Source organism: Pagrus major, chromosome 23 (assembly GCF_040436345.1).
Source record: "Pagrus major chromosome 23, Pma_NU_1.0".
NCBI lineage: Eukaryota > Metazoa > Chordata > Actinopteri > Spariformes > Sparidae > Pagrus > Pagrus major.
In genome coordinates, this window is record NC_133237.1 from 16,663,063 (window position 1) to 16,678,967 (window position 15,905).

At 42.2% G+C, this 15,905-nt stretch overlaps 1 protein-coding gene across 1 annotated transcript in view; it reads left to right on the top strand.

The window, feature by feature from the left end:
• rnf213a (ring finger protein 213a) overlaps nt 1–15,905 on the top strand; it is a 35,189-nt gene that overhangs the window by 8,070 nt on the left and 11,214 nt on the right. The window contains exons 9-35 of the mRNA XM_073494918.1: nt 38–243; nt 368–663; nt 756–1,018; nt 1,124–1,336; nt 2,134–2,326; nt 2,408–2,463; nt 2,680–2,854; nt 2,946–3,101; nt 3,218–3,316; nt 4,204–4,326; nt 4,445–4,628; nt 5,393–5,566; nt 5,718–5,870; nt 5,963–6,582; nt 6,721–6,880; nt 6,974–7,191; nt 7,603–7,740; nt 7,860–8,024; nt 8,259–9,537; nt 9,657–9,838; nt 10,454–10,609; nt 10,698–14,303; nt 14,418–14,542; nt 15,086–15,202; nt 15,282–15,406; nt 15,496–15,618; nt 15,720–15,781. Of these exons, the coding sequence (XP_073351019.1) occupies nt 38–243; nt 368–663; nt 756–1,018; nt 1,124–1,336; nt 2,134–2,326; nt 2,408–2,463; nt 2,680–2,854; nt 2,946–3,101; nt 3,218–3,316; nt 4,204–4,326; nt 4,445–4,628; nt 5,393–5,566; nt 5,718–5,870; nt 5,963–6,582; nt 6,721–6,880; nt 6,974–7,191; nt 7,603–7,740; nt 7,860–8,024; nt 8,259–9,537; nt 9,657–9,838; nt 10,454–10,609; nt 10,698–14,303; nt 14,418–14,542; nt 15,086–15,202; nt 15,282–15,406; nt 15,496–15,618; nt 15,720–15,781 (9,367 nt within the window). The remainder of the gene's footprint in view (nt 1–37; nt 244–367; nt 664–755; nt 1,019–1,123; nt 1,337–2,133; nt 2,327–2,407; nt 2,464–2,679; nt 2,855–2,945; nt 3,102–3,217; nt 3,317–4,203; nt 4,327–4,444; nt 4,629–5,392; nt 5,567–5,717; nt 5,871–5,962; nt 6,583–6,720; nt 6,881–6,973; nt 7,192–7,602; nt 7,741–7,859; nt 8,025–8,258; nt 9,538–9,656; nt 9,839–10,453; nt 10,610–10,697; nt 14,304–14,417; nt 14,543–15,085; nt 15,203–15,281; nt 15,407–15,495; nt 15,619–15,719; nt 15,782–15,905) is intronic.

Sequence of the window (15,905 nt, forward strand, 5' to 3'; positions counted from 1 at the left end):
ACCATTTACAATTATGTTCTTTTCCTTTTTTGTGCAGAGATCTTGGCGATCATGGTTTTTTGGTGGAGGGCAGTCTGCTGACAACCAGAGCTAAAGCCGAGTCTGTGTCGATACCGTACAAATATGTTGTCTATAATGTCAAAAAGAAGAAATATGACTATGAGTTCATCTACAAACAGGATTCTACACGATACATTACCAACAGATGTTTGTTCGTGAAATCCTTCCTCCTCAATGAAGATGGTAATGTGACCTTGAACTGGTCAAGCTGCAGTTATATTACCTGCGTGCTTTTGGCATCTGATTATTATGTAATGATGTATGTGTTATACACATAGTTAAATATCTATTTTATCTTTTTGTAAAGGGGACTGGCATCAGTATGACGACATCATCTGTGCAGAGCCATCGAAGTTTAAACGAGTTAAAGACACCATCAAAGAAGCGTTTTGGCTTGACCAAAGCCAGAATCTGGTTCAAGGCAGAGAGATTGCAGGGAACATAATGCTGGAGACCATTTTTGATCTTCTAAGGAACTGGACTGACGTAAATTTGAGAGGTTTTCTGATTCAGCTGAATCAGTTCTTTCAAGTTTATGGGGAGCCTTATGTGTATGAAGAAAGAGAAAAGAGATGGTCCTCTTTAAACTATGGGCAAGATGATGTAAGTTCACAATCTTTGTGTACAAAGCCTAGATGTACCTAATTATGGCCAACTCAACTTACTGTCTGTGTCTCTATGGTATAATGTCCCAGGTGCGGAAGATGCTAAAGGAATTCATGCTGATAAAAGTGATTCCTCAACTGCTGACGAAGTCTTCAGACGGGAAGATGCACTACATTCAGGATCGCATGAAAGTGGCTGTGATCATGCTTCATGTATGGAGACAGTTTCAAATCAGACTAGATAACGGTGAGCTCGCTCGGCTCTGCACTGAGCTCTGTTTACCACATCTAGGCAAAGAAGACTTCCTCCAGTACTGGACACAATTTTCTCAGGATGTTGCTAGTCTCAAAAAGTAGGTACCAAATCTTTTCAACAATTATGTAGTCATAAACTGTATATCAATCATTGTAAATGATTCTTTTCTGTTCAGGTGTTCATAAAATTATCTTTGTTGTAGTCTGCCTGAAAAGTTGGAGTATCTGATAATTGCTGTGAAAAAGGCAACAATGCCCCAATGGATTCTGGTACTGCCGCTACTCCACCTCCTAAGAGGCACCTCAAAGCCCTTTACAGTACCAGTTCCTGGAAACTTGAAGTATGGCTCATCCTGGGCAGGTTTGCAAGGCCTTGATATTGGTCCTGTGGCACACATGAACAGCCAACAGAGGAAGTAAGAGTCCTCCTACCTTTGCACAATTACAGCTTACACAAACATCCTCCAGTACATTTAAATGAAGTTGAATGGACATTGCTGTACCTACACCGATCAGCCACAACCTTGAAGCCACTGACAGTTCAAGCGAACAACATTGGTCATCTCGTTACAATGCAATGTTCTTCTGGGAAACCTTGGGTCATGTCATTCATGTGGATGCCACTTGACACACACCACCCACCCAAACTTGGTTGCAGACCAAATACACCTCCTCATGGCATCGGTACTCTCTGATGGCGGTGGCCCTCCCCAGCAGGACTGTGAGCCCTGCCACTGCAAAAACTGTTCATGAATGACCCAAGGAATGTGACAAAGAGCTCAAGATGTCAACCCGACCTCCAATTCACCAGATCTCAATCCAATGAAGTATCTGTGGGATGTCTCGGAACAAGTCCACCCCATGTTGCAACCCCAAGGACTCAAATGATCTGCCTTAATGGCAGAGAGCCAAGTCTGATCCATGGTTGGACAGATAGGAATTGTTCCAGGATGTCCCACAGATGCTCAATTTGAAGGTTTTGGGGAATTTGGATGCCAGGTCAACACCTTGAGTTCTTTGTCAAGTTCTTCAGGCCATTTGTGAGCAGTTCTTTGGCCTGCGACAATGTTTGGGTAGGTGGTGTATGCCAAGACCCAAGGTTTCCCAACAGAACATGACATTGCAAAAATATGATCATAGCTATTAACTTAACATGTCGGTGGTTTTAATGTTGTGGCTGATTGATGTATATTGCTTACTCTTCTGTTTTCAGAGCACTAGTGAATGCGATGAAAAGCCACAGTCACCTAATGGAAGTGGATGCACTTTTAGTGCGGTCCTGCTTGTACTTGATGACATTGGATGATCTGATGGAGTATGTCATCAATATTAACACTGAGCTTTTGGACATGCTGAATGTTTTTCTCAGCAAGGCTCCTGTGGATATTACTGCCAGTACAGTAACAGTAAGTACAAACCCTAGTTGAAAACAAAACATTTAGGTGTTATTGTAAATGATTAAATGTTCTTGGATTTCTGTTTTACAGACGGTGTCTGACATCCTCTCACATATCCAAGGGAATCTCATTGAGGAAAAATACAGGTGACTTGCTTTTCTAAATTTTACAAATTTTAAATTGAATCTTGAGGGCATGCTGTCAAAGATAAAGACTTATAATTTCTATTTGTCATTTATGTAGTTATTGTACAGTGTTTTGTTCTGTCAATATTCTTTTATGACCATTTTGCTGTGCAGATCACAAAACCAACTGTTTATAATATGTGATATTTTATTCTTCTATTCATGTCTCATTCACAGTCGTTTTACTGAGGCTTACAGGAGAGCGTGCCTAGTGACAGCAGTGAAACTTTTGGAGAAGTTCTGCAGAGGAGTCAAACCAACATCATATACCCAGAACTACCCTGGTATTCCTGTGGCCTGTATGAATCTGGTTGCATCAGTGTCAGACTTTGTTCACTGTAACAAGCAACAGGTATGTGAAGTGAATCTTATAAGGCGAGCTGTTAGCATTTCAGACAGTATTAAGTCTTGCTAGTTTCAAATACTGTGCTAATCCCACTTAGGAGAATCAAGAAATGGAAACAGAGCAGCAGTATACAAATGACTCCATCTCTCAGGCTTTGACCATCATGAGAGACTGGATGAGCCTTTCCTTTAGGCAGCGTTTGATTAACAGAGGCTGGTCCCCGTTACGAGATGAGAACACAGCGGAGATTGAAGTGAGCAATTTTGTTAAATTTTGTAAATAAAACACAATTCATACATGTTGATGCTCATAACCAATCATTGGTAGAGAAAGCTGGAAAATGGTTCTTTTGTCGGTTGTGTTTGACAGGTGTGGAACAACATAATCTCCATCCACTTTAAAGATGAACTTTGCACAAAACGATGGAGACAGACATTCACAATGGACTTTGAGGGCAAGTACATGAAGGTATGTAATGCACCTTTATTTTTTGGTAAAAATATACTGCTCAAAAAAACAAGGGAACACTTTAATCACACATCAGATGAGTGGATTATTCAAGTTGAAATTCATTGTTGATGTACATAGTATAATTTGTTGGGAACAAAATTATGTAACAATGGTCAATGGAAACCAAAATCATCGGCCCATTGACGGCTGGATTCAAAATCACACTGAAAATGAAAGTAAAAAATTGAAATCACAGGCTGATCCAACTTGCGTGAATTTTATCACAGCAACTCATAATGTGACTCAGTAGTGTGTATGGCCCCTGCGTACCTGTAGACACTCCCGACAACGTCTGGGCATGCTCCTGATGAGTTGGCGCATGGTGTCCTGGGGGATCTCCTCCCAGACCTGGATTAGAGCATCAGTGAGCTCCTGGACAGTCCGTGGCGGCACTTGGCGGTGTCGCATGCACCGATACATAATGTCCCATAGGTCCTCAATTGGATTTAGGTCAGGAGAATGAGAGGGCCAGTCAATGGCATCAATGCCTTCGTGCAGGTACCGCCTCATGCTACCAGTAGTGACAAAGAAACTAGCAGAACACAGAACTAGAGAGGAATCAGTCAGGAAGGATAAGGAGAAAGCAATTGTCTGTAGCCACCACATGCAAAACCATTCGCCTTTTGCGGTTGTCTTGCTTTTGCCTCTCCATTGCACCCGTTGTCCCTGTCATTTTTCCCCAGAGCAGGTGAAATAGATTCACAATCACTTGTGCTTCCTAAATGGACAGATTGATATCCCTAAGTTTAACTGACTTGGTGTTATACTATGATGATTAAGTGTTCTATTAATTTTTTTGGCAGTCTATAAAATACTAAATATATTTTGTGTCTGCCTGGTTTTAGGATTCACCTGTAGATCAAATTGAGTTCTACTGCACAAAGATAGAGGAACTCCGTGAAACCTATCCACATGTTGCTGCAAGTATTGAGAAGTGTGCTCTGGAGGCTGTTACATCTTTGTGCCAGGTATCATAAATTATATTCAAGAATGACTTTATTCTGTAGGCAGAAATTACAAATAAAATCTAAATGCTTCTCCTAAAAAGATGCATGGTAATAATGGATGTTTTTTCTTCATATGCAGAACAAGTCTGAGGGAACACTCTTTGAGAGGTTTAAGATAAACTGGAAGTTTGGGAAACTCATCTCAGCCATCATCGAGAAATCCTGGCCTAGGGATGGTCAAGGAAAGTATGAGGAAGATGAAGAAGTGGTCCTTCAACACCTCCTCTCCTGGACTGCTGCTAAAAACGTTTTCCAACTACATGGTATGCTGTGTTTACAATGTGTATAAGCTATGGTAATGTTCTTTTCCCACCTCCAGCTAAAAGCAGCCCACTCTTCTTTTTTGGCAGTGTCAGGTCCCATCTTTTCTCCAGTGACACTCAGCTGAATTCTTATTTTATTTATCATTTTGATGTTAAACTTTAGAAGAAAAAAAGTTAAATTGAATTGTTGTAAGAAATGGAAACATGATGTGTTGCAGTTGCCCTGATGGACTGTAGTGCTGCTACACTTGCTGCGTTCCAGACAACGTCTGAGGTCCAAATTTCCAAGTTGAAACTTTTAACTTCTGACCTCAAAGCGTTCCAGGTGCAAGACGCCATAACTGAACAAAAAACTTGACTGACCGTGACAAAATGATGTCTCTCTGGCATAAGTGGAAACTTATTTAAACGTTTAATTTACTAGCCTTTTACACCCTACAACCTTCCCATGGGTGCTACCATCGTTTGTATGAGTTCAGACAACTGCTCCCTCAAGTTTACAAGTAGGAATTCTGACTTGTACTCCATTGTACTTTTTCTAGTAGGAGGTAAGAAATTTTCGAGTTCCCAGCTGACTGGGATGCAGCATCTCATTCATGGGCTCTCATTACGTTCCTCTTGGGGCAGCTGAGTCTCGAGCGCATCTAGTGGTTAAATCCGGTATTACACGTCCAGTCCAGTCTTAGGCCTCAAACTGGTTGGAAAACTATTAAAAAGACCCAACCTGAGAAAGTACTGACATGTAATTTCTGTTTCTTCTGCAGGTGCAGATGAAAAGCTGATTGAGAAACTCTCTGAAGATGCCCGGGGCAGATTTGCTATAGCCATATCAGCATTCACAGCCATCAACAACCAAATGGTCCAAGGACGCATTAAGATCAGCTTGCTCAATATCATTTTGGAGAGGAAAAATGCCTTCTTAGATCTGCTGAAGATCGGTAAAAGCGGTCTTCTCATTATCAAAGAACTCCCTAGAAATATGTTTATCTTTTAGTAATAAATACCCCAGAATCTGCTTATTTCATGTAATAGCAGGCACTGACCTGTGCTGAAATATTGAAATATGTGTGTGTGACATGATTTTAACAGATTGCCTCTCTGAGAATGAACAATACAAGGATAATGCCAAGATGAGGAGGCTGTTACAGTGCAGAGAAGCTGAAGTGAAAGCTGTGTACCATGAGAAGGAGCTTGTGGATATCCTCTTAACAATGTGCCACAAACTTGAGGAACATATGACAGGTATGGTGGTCGTGTCAGGAGAATGAATCTGTTTTATTATGCAGTTATGCAGTTGCCTCATATTTGACATGTTTGTTTTATTTCCATGATAGTGGATTTTGGCGATATAGAAGAGAGACAACAGGTCAACATTGAGGTCATGCCCCTGAAAGATTTCATGGAGGTTCATCAGTTGGATCAGATGCCCTCACCCATGGCTGGTGTTGTCACCTTTTTCAGTCTGGATGAAGAAATCAGAAACATGGCAGAGGTCCTGCACACCTTCAAAGACAGTTATTTATTCAAAGTGTGTTGGGAGAAGCAAGCCAAACACTTGGCCGCTGCAGAAATAGAAGATGACAATCCTGATCAGCGTGAAATAGCGGACATTATGGCAACACCCGAGATGATACATGATGACATTTTTCAGCCTTGCTATGTTGATTATAATAACATCTACACTAGTCTCAAGAATAGTACCATAACTCTTGAGGAGGTAAAACAGCTCTTTGGCGATTACAAGGGCAAGTACGAAGAGCTTGCACAGGACCTGGACATCATGTGCAGAATTGATAAATCAACCGACAAACAGTGGATCAACGGCAGGGTTCATCAGATCGAACAGTATCATGAGCTTCATCTTGCAGTGGCGTCAGCTGAAATCATAATGAAGGTCAAAAAGACACTTCGTCTTCAAGGGGACTTCAGGGTTCTGGAGACACTCACAAAAGTTGTAAGTTGCCATATTACACCCAGAAATGTGACACATTATGTAAGAATTCATCAGGTATCATTCATCATTGTCTCTGATATCTACTCAGAGGTATTTGGGCAAGGTTAATGTGAACTTTTGACTATCTCCTGTCTTCAGAATCATGCAAACTTTCAGAGAGAGCAGCTCAGTCGGATTGACAATGACTTGATGCAGGCAAAGCAGGTTCTTGTGGACATCACTGAGCCCCGCAGACTGTGTCTAGAGGAGCTGGGACTCAGAAAGCACTTTGTAAAATGGGTAAAAGATGCACTTGAAGGTAAATATTTGTAATCTACTGAAAGGATAACAACTATTTATTTTAATGCTAACTCAGGCAAGTTACTAAATTGAAAACGTCATTTCTTTGCAGATATCAATGAGTTGAAGGTGTTTGTTGACCTGGCCTCAATCTCTGCGGGGGAGAATGACATGGATGTTGATCGTGTCGCTTGCTTCCATGATGCCGTCCTTGGCTACTCTTCAGTGCTCTATGAGCTCAAACAAGACTCTGATTTCCGTGCCTTCAAAGAGGTGCTCAAGAAGCTCTGGAGAGCTTTGGAGAATGATAGCAATCTACCAAAAAAACTGGTAAGAGGATGCCTTATGAAAACTACTAAAATTGTTCTCATGATATTTTGAGAATGACTCAGTTTTAGGGCCACTGATGTTTCCATTAAGACTCGGCAGACAGTTGGGGATGCTTGATGAATATTTAAATCCTTTAGAGGCTAATTGCTTCTCTACTTCTCTACTATGTTGTTCTGGGCAATATGTGCAAAGTTCAACTGGAAAGACTCCAGACATTTGAATCTCATTCACACATGATTTATTAATGCCTTGCTGGTTAAGATTATACTGATGGGAAAACATCTCTGAAATACAATAGCACAAATAGTAAATGACACATGATTGCTATTATCATATGGCCACGGTTACATTGGTTAACCCTGACCTTGTATTAAACAGCACAGTTCAGTTCAATGTTATCCTCTTTTCTAGCGGGACAGTGCACGCCATCTGGAATGGCTGAAGACTGTGAAGGACAGTCATGGGTCAGTGGAGCTGTCATCTCTGTCTTTAGCTTCGGCCATCAACAGCAAGGGTATCTACCTCATCAGCGCACAAAGTGTAAACAAGGTAAATAATGATATAAAAGACGATGGCATCCCTATGTCCATGCAGCACAGAGGTGGTCTCTGATAACAAAGTTCCTGCAAAATGATATATAAGACTGTGTTTCTGTTTGTTGTATCCAGCTGAGTCTTGACACCGTCCTGAAGCTGCAGATTCCAGAGGAGCATGATGAGGGTCAGCAGATGCGCTGCTACTCTCTCGAGGACCTGCGGGAGTTGCAGAACAAACTCATGCTCATGTCCGGGAAAGGGGACCAAGGCCAGAATGAAGTTGATCATTTTGCAGAGGTATTTTGAAATGTTTCCCTCCTATTTTATGAGCATAGGTCATTTTGTTTAGCATAGAAGCTATAATGATACAAGTGATGCTACCAGTAATTCTAATGCTGCTTCTATATGTACTGTTGATAATTATTTATAATCATAAAAAGTTTAGTTCAGTGTTTTTCTATCCTGCAATGTCTCATTAATTAATCTTGCAAGTTGGATGTGACTGTAGGTTTGCATTTATTTTTTTTTCAGGTTTTTGCCAGTGTTCAAAGACTAGCTGAGGCATTCATTGCCCTCTACACTGCTGGGAATCCTCTGTTCAGACACTGGGAAGCAAAGATCAACTGCTGTATAAACAGCTATGAACCAAGCATTATGATGGACTTCAACCTGGGTAGTGTTGTCAGTGTTGTCACTGAGGATGGCAGCATAGAAGAGCAGCTTCCTGAATTTTGCCGGAAAATGGAGAAATGCCTGAGTTATTGGACAGATTTTGTGGACAAACAGAGATCTCAACATTACTATCTGAACTACTACACAGCCGAACAGATTGTCTACCTGTGCAGCCAGCTGACGCAGAGAACCACTGTGGAGGACCAAGTCCTCATGATGCTCTCCTTTGTCAAACCAAATTGCACAGCCTTAGACTTGAGACAGGTCGGGCATGAACTCCAGTATGAACTCCTCACCAAACCAGAAGATCAAAATGAGGACATTGACTTCCAGACGTTTGTTGTGGTTCCAACAAGTGAGCCAGAAGACCCAGGCTTCACCAGTGGATTGGATCCTCTGCCAAGTCTTGTGGAGTCAAATGGTTCACAAAAATTTGATCTGATATGGAATGCTTATATGAAAGACATGAAGAATTTTCTTCCAGACATTCTTGATATAAAAAGTCTTGGAAGACTCTTGGAATTACTGGCCAACAAAGGAGATGAGAGCAAAGATGACGAGAGCGAAGAAGACATTTCTGACGATAACATGGAGAATCTCATAAAGAGGCAACTGCCTCAAGGCCTGGCCACTGGAAATCCAAACCTCATTGTGTGCCCGCATGATGAAGTCTTGACATCTTGCATCTCCATTTACATGAGTAGTGAAGAAGAGACACTGCCCACCTATGATGAAGTCCTCTTGTGCAACTCCTCAACACCGTACGAACAGGTGGAGCTATTCCTCAGACGTTGTCTCAGCAGGGGATACAGGGGACAGAAGATATACTCTCTACTGTTTGGAGATCTGCTCACTTATGATGTGAGTTCTAAGGTTGAGAACTTTTTCCAGCGAATAAAAATGCAGAGCAGGAAAGACTACAGACTTGTCATCATCTGCAGCTCAGAAAGAGAACATGCCTACCTTCCTTCAGCCTTCAGTCAGTACAGATTGCACATGATTCCCCAGGAGTCCCTGGCGCGGATCCAACGGTACCTCCACAAACACTTTGTTGTCCCAGCAGATCAATGCAGTGCTGCAGCTGCATTCAAAGACCGACTGTGCGTTGGTGTCGTCTCATCTAAAAGGGCTGGTGTTGGTGTGTATACATTTACATTACTCAGCTATTTAAAATTGATCATTTCACTCATGGTTAATATTTAACTGCAGAGATTATTTATACCTTTCAAAACAATGTTTTTGTTTTTAAAATTATAGGTAAATCTCTCTACATCAAGAGGCTCTATGAAAACCTGAAGCACTCAACCAAGAAGACGTCAGTAATGCAATGCATTCGCTTGATTGAACCTAATGTTGATGAGAACGTCATCCTTCAATCTTTGTTGAACACACCAAAGACAAAAGAAGTCATGATCTTCCATTTTGACATCACATCATCGGTAATAATGACTCAAGAATTAATGCTTTGCTGGGTGATACAAACACCATTCAGCCACAACATTAAAACCACATGCTTAATATTGTTAGCATTGTCAAGGCATGGTCATAAGACTTCTGGGGATGTCCTGTGTTGTCTCGCACCAGGACGATTGTAGTGGATCTTTTGGGTCCTGTATGTTTGGAGGTGAGGCTTCCATGAATCAGACATGTTCAGGCACGTCCCACAGATGCTCAATCAGATTGGGATCTGGGGAAGGTCGACACCATGAGCTCTTTGGCATGTCTCTCTAGCTGTTCCTGAGCAGTTTTGTGGTGTGGCAGGGTGCATTGTCCTGCTGGGGGGCCACTGTCACTGGGGTGTGCCCTTGCCATTAGAGGGTGTAGTTGGTCCGCAATTGTGTTTGGATGGGTGGTGCATGGCAAGTGTCATCAGCATAGATGCCAGGACCCAAAGCAGAACATTGCATTGTAATGAGATGGTCAATGTTATTCACATCACCTATCAGTAGTTTTAATGTTGTGGCTGATCGGTGTATGCTGTAGCCTAATTAATAGGATATGTCTCAACTGCTTACATGTGATGTTAATGGACTGTGTTTTATGTGGTTTAAAAGGTGCAGAAAGGTCTCCATGAATTTCTTTTCAAATTGTTGATTCTGCGCTATTTGACGGACTCTGAGGGGAAGATGTGGAAGTGCAGCAACAGGGACCTGTATCTCATGGAGATGTTGGAGCCGACTGTCAAGTCAACCAGAAATCCTTCACGGCAGGTAGGAGTTTTTACAACTGGTCAACTCCACATCTGATTTTAAACCACTGCTTACCCTATGTTGTGTTTTCATCTCATTTCCTTCATAGGATCAGACCGTGAACAGCACATTCACAGATGTGTTTCCAAATATTTTCTGCCGACCACCCAAAGAGGTGCTAATGCTTGAGATGAGGAAGCAAGAAGATCCCACAATTGTGAGCTCTGATGACCCACTGATGGATGAGGAAGAATTCAGGAGTGCAGCCTTTCAGCGCCCATACCAGTATCTCACACGGTTTCACAACCACAGTGATCTTGATGTGTTCACATATCAAGGTGTTGAAGGATCCCACGTGGAATGTCTTCAGATGCTACTCATGTACTGTGGAATCATGGACCCCTCCTGGGCAGAACTGAGAAATTTTGCATGGTTCCTTAACCTTCAGCTGCAAGACTGTGAGACGTCTGTGTTTTGTGATGCTACTTTCACTGGAGACACACTGACTGGATTCAAAACCTTTGTGGTTGACTTCATGATTCTGATGGCAAAGGACTTTGCTACTCCATCCCTCAGCATTTCTGACCAGAGTCCTGGCAGGCAGCAGATGGACCTGACTGGTGTCCGAGATGAAGACTTGGCTCCTTTTCTGATTAGGAAGAGATGGGAAACAGAGCCACATCCATACATCTTCTTTAATGATGACCATGTGTCCATGACCTTCATTGGTTTCCATCTTCAGCCAAATGAACAGAACTCTGTTGATGCAATTGAGCCCACCTCTGGAAGGGTGATAAAAAAGAATGTCATGACAAGGGCATTGTTTGAAGGCCTGAAGCTACAGAGAGTCCCTTTCAACATCGACTTTGATCAACTTCCAAGAGGGGAGAAAATAGAGCGAATCTGCAGTGTTCTTGGTATCCAATGGCCTCTTGACCCAGACGAAACATATGAGCTCACAACTGACAACATCCTGAAGATGCTGGCAATCCATATGCGGTTCAGGTGTGGCATCCCTGTCATTATCATGGGAGAGACAGGGTGTGGAAAGACGAGGCTCATCAAATTCCTTTGTGAGTTGCGGAGGAGTGGGGTGGCAACTGAGAACATGAAACTGGTCAAGGTGCATGGAGGGACAACTTCGGAGATGATTTACACCAAAGTCAGAGATGCAGAAGACATTGCTTCTATTAACAAGCTAGACTATGGATTTGACTCTGTTCTCTTCTTTGATGAGGCCAACACTACTGAGGCCATCAGCAGCATTAAGGAGGTCCTCTGTGACAAGACGGTCAAGGGGGAACGTTTGACACAAGACTGTGGGTTGCAGATCATCGCCGCATGCAACCCTTACCGAAAACATACAGATGAAATGATTCAGAGGTTGGAATCTGCTGGCCTTGGGTACAGAGTTCGAGCTGAAGAGACAGATGAAAAGCTTGGGTCCATTCCTCTCCGCCAGTTGGTCTATAGAGTTCAGGCATTGCCACCAAGCATGATCCCTCTGGTGTGGGACTTTGGACAGTTAAATGATCACACAGAGAAAATATACATCCAGCAGATTGTGCAAAGAGTGGCCGAAAGCAAAGCAATCGATCAAAGTTTCATCAAGTGCATCACAGATGTCCTTTCAGCTTCACAGAAGTATATGCGGACAAGAAAGGATGAATGCAGCTTTGTCAGCCTGAGAGATGTAGAACGCTGCATGCAGTGTTTTGTTTGGTTCTATGAAAACCATGTCAGGTTGTTTGCAGAGCTTGAAGACTTTGAGACTAAACAAAACGCTGAGAAGACTGAAAGACATCAGCGACAGCCTGAGGTCAGAGACCCTGTGCTCTGGTCTTTAGTCATGGCCATAGGAGTGTGCTATCATGCCTGCCTTGAAAATAAAGATAAATACAGACAGAAAGTCAGCAGAAGCCTACCAGAATACAGCCCAACAAAGGTTATGCAGGAAATCTCACTCATGCAGGATTTACTCTTGAGTGGCGTGCCAATGGGAGACACCATCGCAAGAAACTATGCCCTCAAAGAGAATGTCTTCATGATGGTTCTCTGCATTGAGCTAAGGATCCCTCTCTTCCTAGTCGGAAAACCTGGAAGTTCAAAATCTCTGTCTAAAACTCTGGTGGCAGATGCAATGCAGGGCCAAGCTGCTCATTCTGACCTCTACAAAATGCTGAAACAGATCCACTTGGTGTCCTTCCAGTGTAGCCCTCACTCAACACCAGAAGGCATCATCAATACATTCAAGCAATGCGGACGCTTCCAGGAAGGCAAGAACCTGGATGAGTACATTTCAGTGGTGGTCCTTGACGAGATTGGGCTGGCTGAGGACTCTCCTAAGATGCCACTGAAAACCCTTCATCCACTGCTAGAGGAGGGATGCATTGACGATGAGCCACTACCACACAAAAAAGTTGGATTCATTGGCATCTCCAATTGGGCTTTAGACCCTGCAAAGATGAACCGAGGCATTTTCGTCTCCCGCGGTGATCCTGATGAGAAGGAACTGGTCGAGAGTGCTAAAGGCATCTGCAGATCGGATGCAATGGTTTTGGAGAAGGTCAGGGATTTCTTCCAACCCTTTGCAAGAGCCTATTTAAACATCTGCCGCAAAAAACAAGGCAAAGGATTTTTTGGCCTGCGTGACTATTACAGCTTAATTAAGATGATATTTGCAGTGGCCAAGGTTTCTCAACGGAAACCCACTGCAGAGGAAACTGCCAAGGCTGTGTTGAGAAATTTCAGTGGCAGAAATGACGTGGATGCAGTCACTGTCTTTACCGAAAGACTGCAGATTGCACCCAACCTGGAAAACATCAGTGCCATTGAGTTTGTGAGAGAAAACATTCAGGCAGTTGGACAGGAAGAAGAATGTCGGTACCTGCTGGTGCTAACAAAAAACTATGCAGCCCTACAGATCCTGCAGCAAACCTTCTTTTCAGAAAACGGTCAGCCAGAAATAATCTTTGGATCCAGTTTCCCAAAAGACCAAGAGTACACCCAAATCTGCCGCAACATCAACAGAGTCAAGATCTGCATGGAGACTGGTCAGACAGTTGTGCTCCTAAACTTGCAGAACCTTTATGAAAGTCTCTATGATGCACTCAACCAATACTATGTCTGCTTGGGAGGACAGAAGTATGTGGACCTTGGACTGGGAACCCACCGTGTGAAATGCAGGGTGCACCATGCCTTCAGGCTTATTGTCATTGAGGAAAGAGAGGTCGTCTACAAACAGTTCCCAATACCTCTCATCAACAGGCTGGAGAAGCACTACCTAGACATCCACACTGTCCTTAAAACTGAACAGAAGAGGATGGTAAATGAACTGGAGAAATGGGTGAAACTTTTTGTTTCTCTCAATAGTCAAAACACAACAGCAGCTCAGACCTACAAGTACAAGCCACCAGATGTTTTCATTGGCTACCACTCAGATACATGTGCGTCTGTGTTACTTCAAGTGATAGAGAAGCAGAAGGACACAGAGATCTCAGATCCTGAGAGAGGGGTTCTGGATGAGGCAAAACTCATACTGCTCAAATGTGCTACACCAGACTCAGTGGTGCGGTTAGACTGCACAGGCCTCCCCAAAGTGGAGAGTGCAGATCTGGCCAGGGTCTACTTTGAAGAGCAGACCAACAGCTGTTTAGCTGACTTCATTCTTGCGCACACAAGGCAGGAAGTGCATTGCTGCTCCTCCTTCACAGAGGTAACGTTAAACCATTACCATACAACCTTACCATTCAATACCAGTTTCAAATACTTTATATACTGAATTTGGAAGTCCTTATAAATCCTTAATAATTGTAATTTCAAACCACAGGTGACAACGTTCTCCAGACTTCTGACAGCATCTGACCTGAAACCACTGGAGCAAATGTTACACTGTGTTGAGCTTCTCTCACTGCAGCAGTTTGACACAGAGCACTCCTTCCTGAAGAAGATCAGGTTTGTTGATATATTTGGGAACATATAATTTTACTTTTGGTAACAATTATGGCACATGAAACTGAAAATTGGTTGGTATTCTAACACCGTAAACTTCAATATACAAAGCTATGGACATATGTTTCATCTCTGGTGAATACTGGTATGTTAAGTCATAAAGAAATCTATAGAAAACAGACAGTGCAATTATACTCTTACCAATATCTTTTAAAGCCATTCAATTTTTTTGTCACTTGTATTGTTACAGTATGTTAGTAGGGACATACTGTATGTTCAGTAAACCACTGAAGATTTACAGTACTCAAAATCACATAAGGATATTTTGATATTTTAGTGTTTCATTGGATTGTTTATTCTGTGACATATCTGAATTTTTATTTTGTGTTTTGTGAATATTTTTGGTCCCCAAAAATAATGTAACACATTTCATTGGACTTTAATTGCATATCCATGCACCTAACTTATTTTGAGTAGTGTATTAGCAAAGAATATACTAAACACATATGACCTTGAGGTATGATCCCAATTCCTGTTTTCTTGTAGGAACTTCCTCACAGCTCAGAATGGAGGCAGTAACACTGGCCCCTGCAACAAGATCCTCATCATTCAGTGTGATTTCGACGAAGCCTCTCATAGTGCCAATCTCATTGCATCTGCAAAGTAAGCCCAACGTTTCCTCTCTGTTAAGTATGCACCACTGTGTCATTTTGCCATATTAAGTTTTGCTGTTCATTTCTAGGTATTCATCCATAAATGAAATCAACAAGATAACACAGGAGAGCATGGCGAACAAGGTGTTTGTCTACTTTATCACCAGACTTCCAAGAATGGAAGGAGGGACTTCCTATGTCGGCTTTCACGGAGGTAGTACAACTTGTACTTGTAAATATTAAGTTTTGTTATCACATTGCTTGGAGAATAGAGAACAATCTAACACATGTTGATGTTTACAGGCCCATGGAGATCAGCTCACATTGATGACCTCAGACAGTCAAAAGACATCGTTTCAGACATCAAAGCCTTGCAAAACATGACAATCAGTCAGATGTTTGAAACAAAGATAAATCAGTCTGAAGGTAAGTGATAAATAGTTGATAGCAAATTATAATTTTATCTTTACATAACATTTCTTTGTTGTGTTTTGGGGCATTAAATCAAAAAATATATTTTTCTACAGCCATGGAGGTGGATGACATGTACACTGAGAATGAGCAGGAGGAAATGGAGTTGGAGGAAAATGTGAGTACAGACAACATATGTATTTTTATATACTGTATATGCATCATTAGAAAAAAGTGATAACTCTCTTCCCTGACCACAATGACATGTCATTTTATTCGGGGTTACTTGTGACACTAGTTTT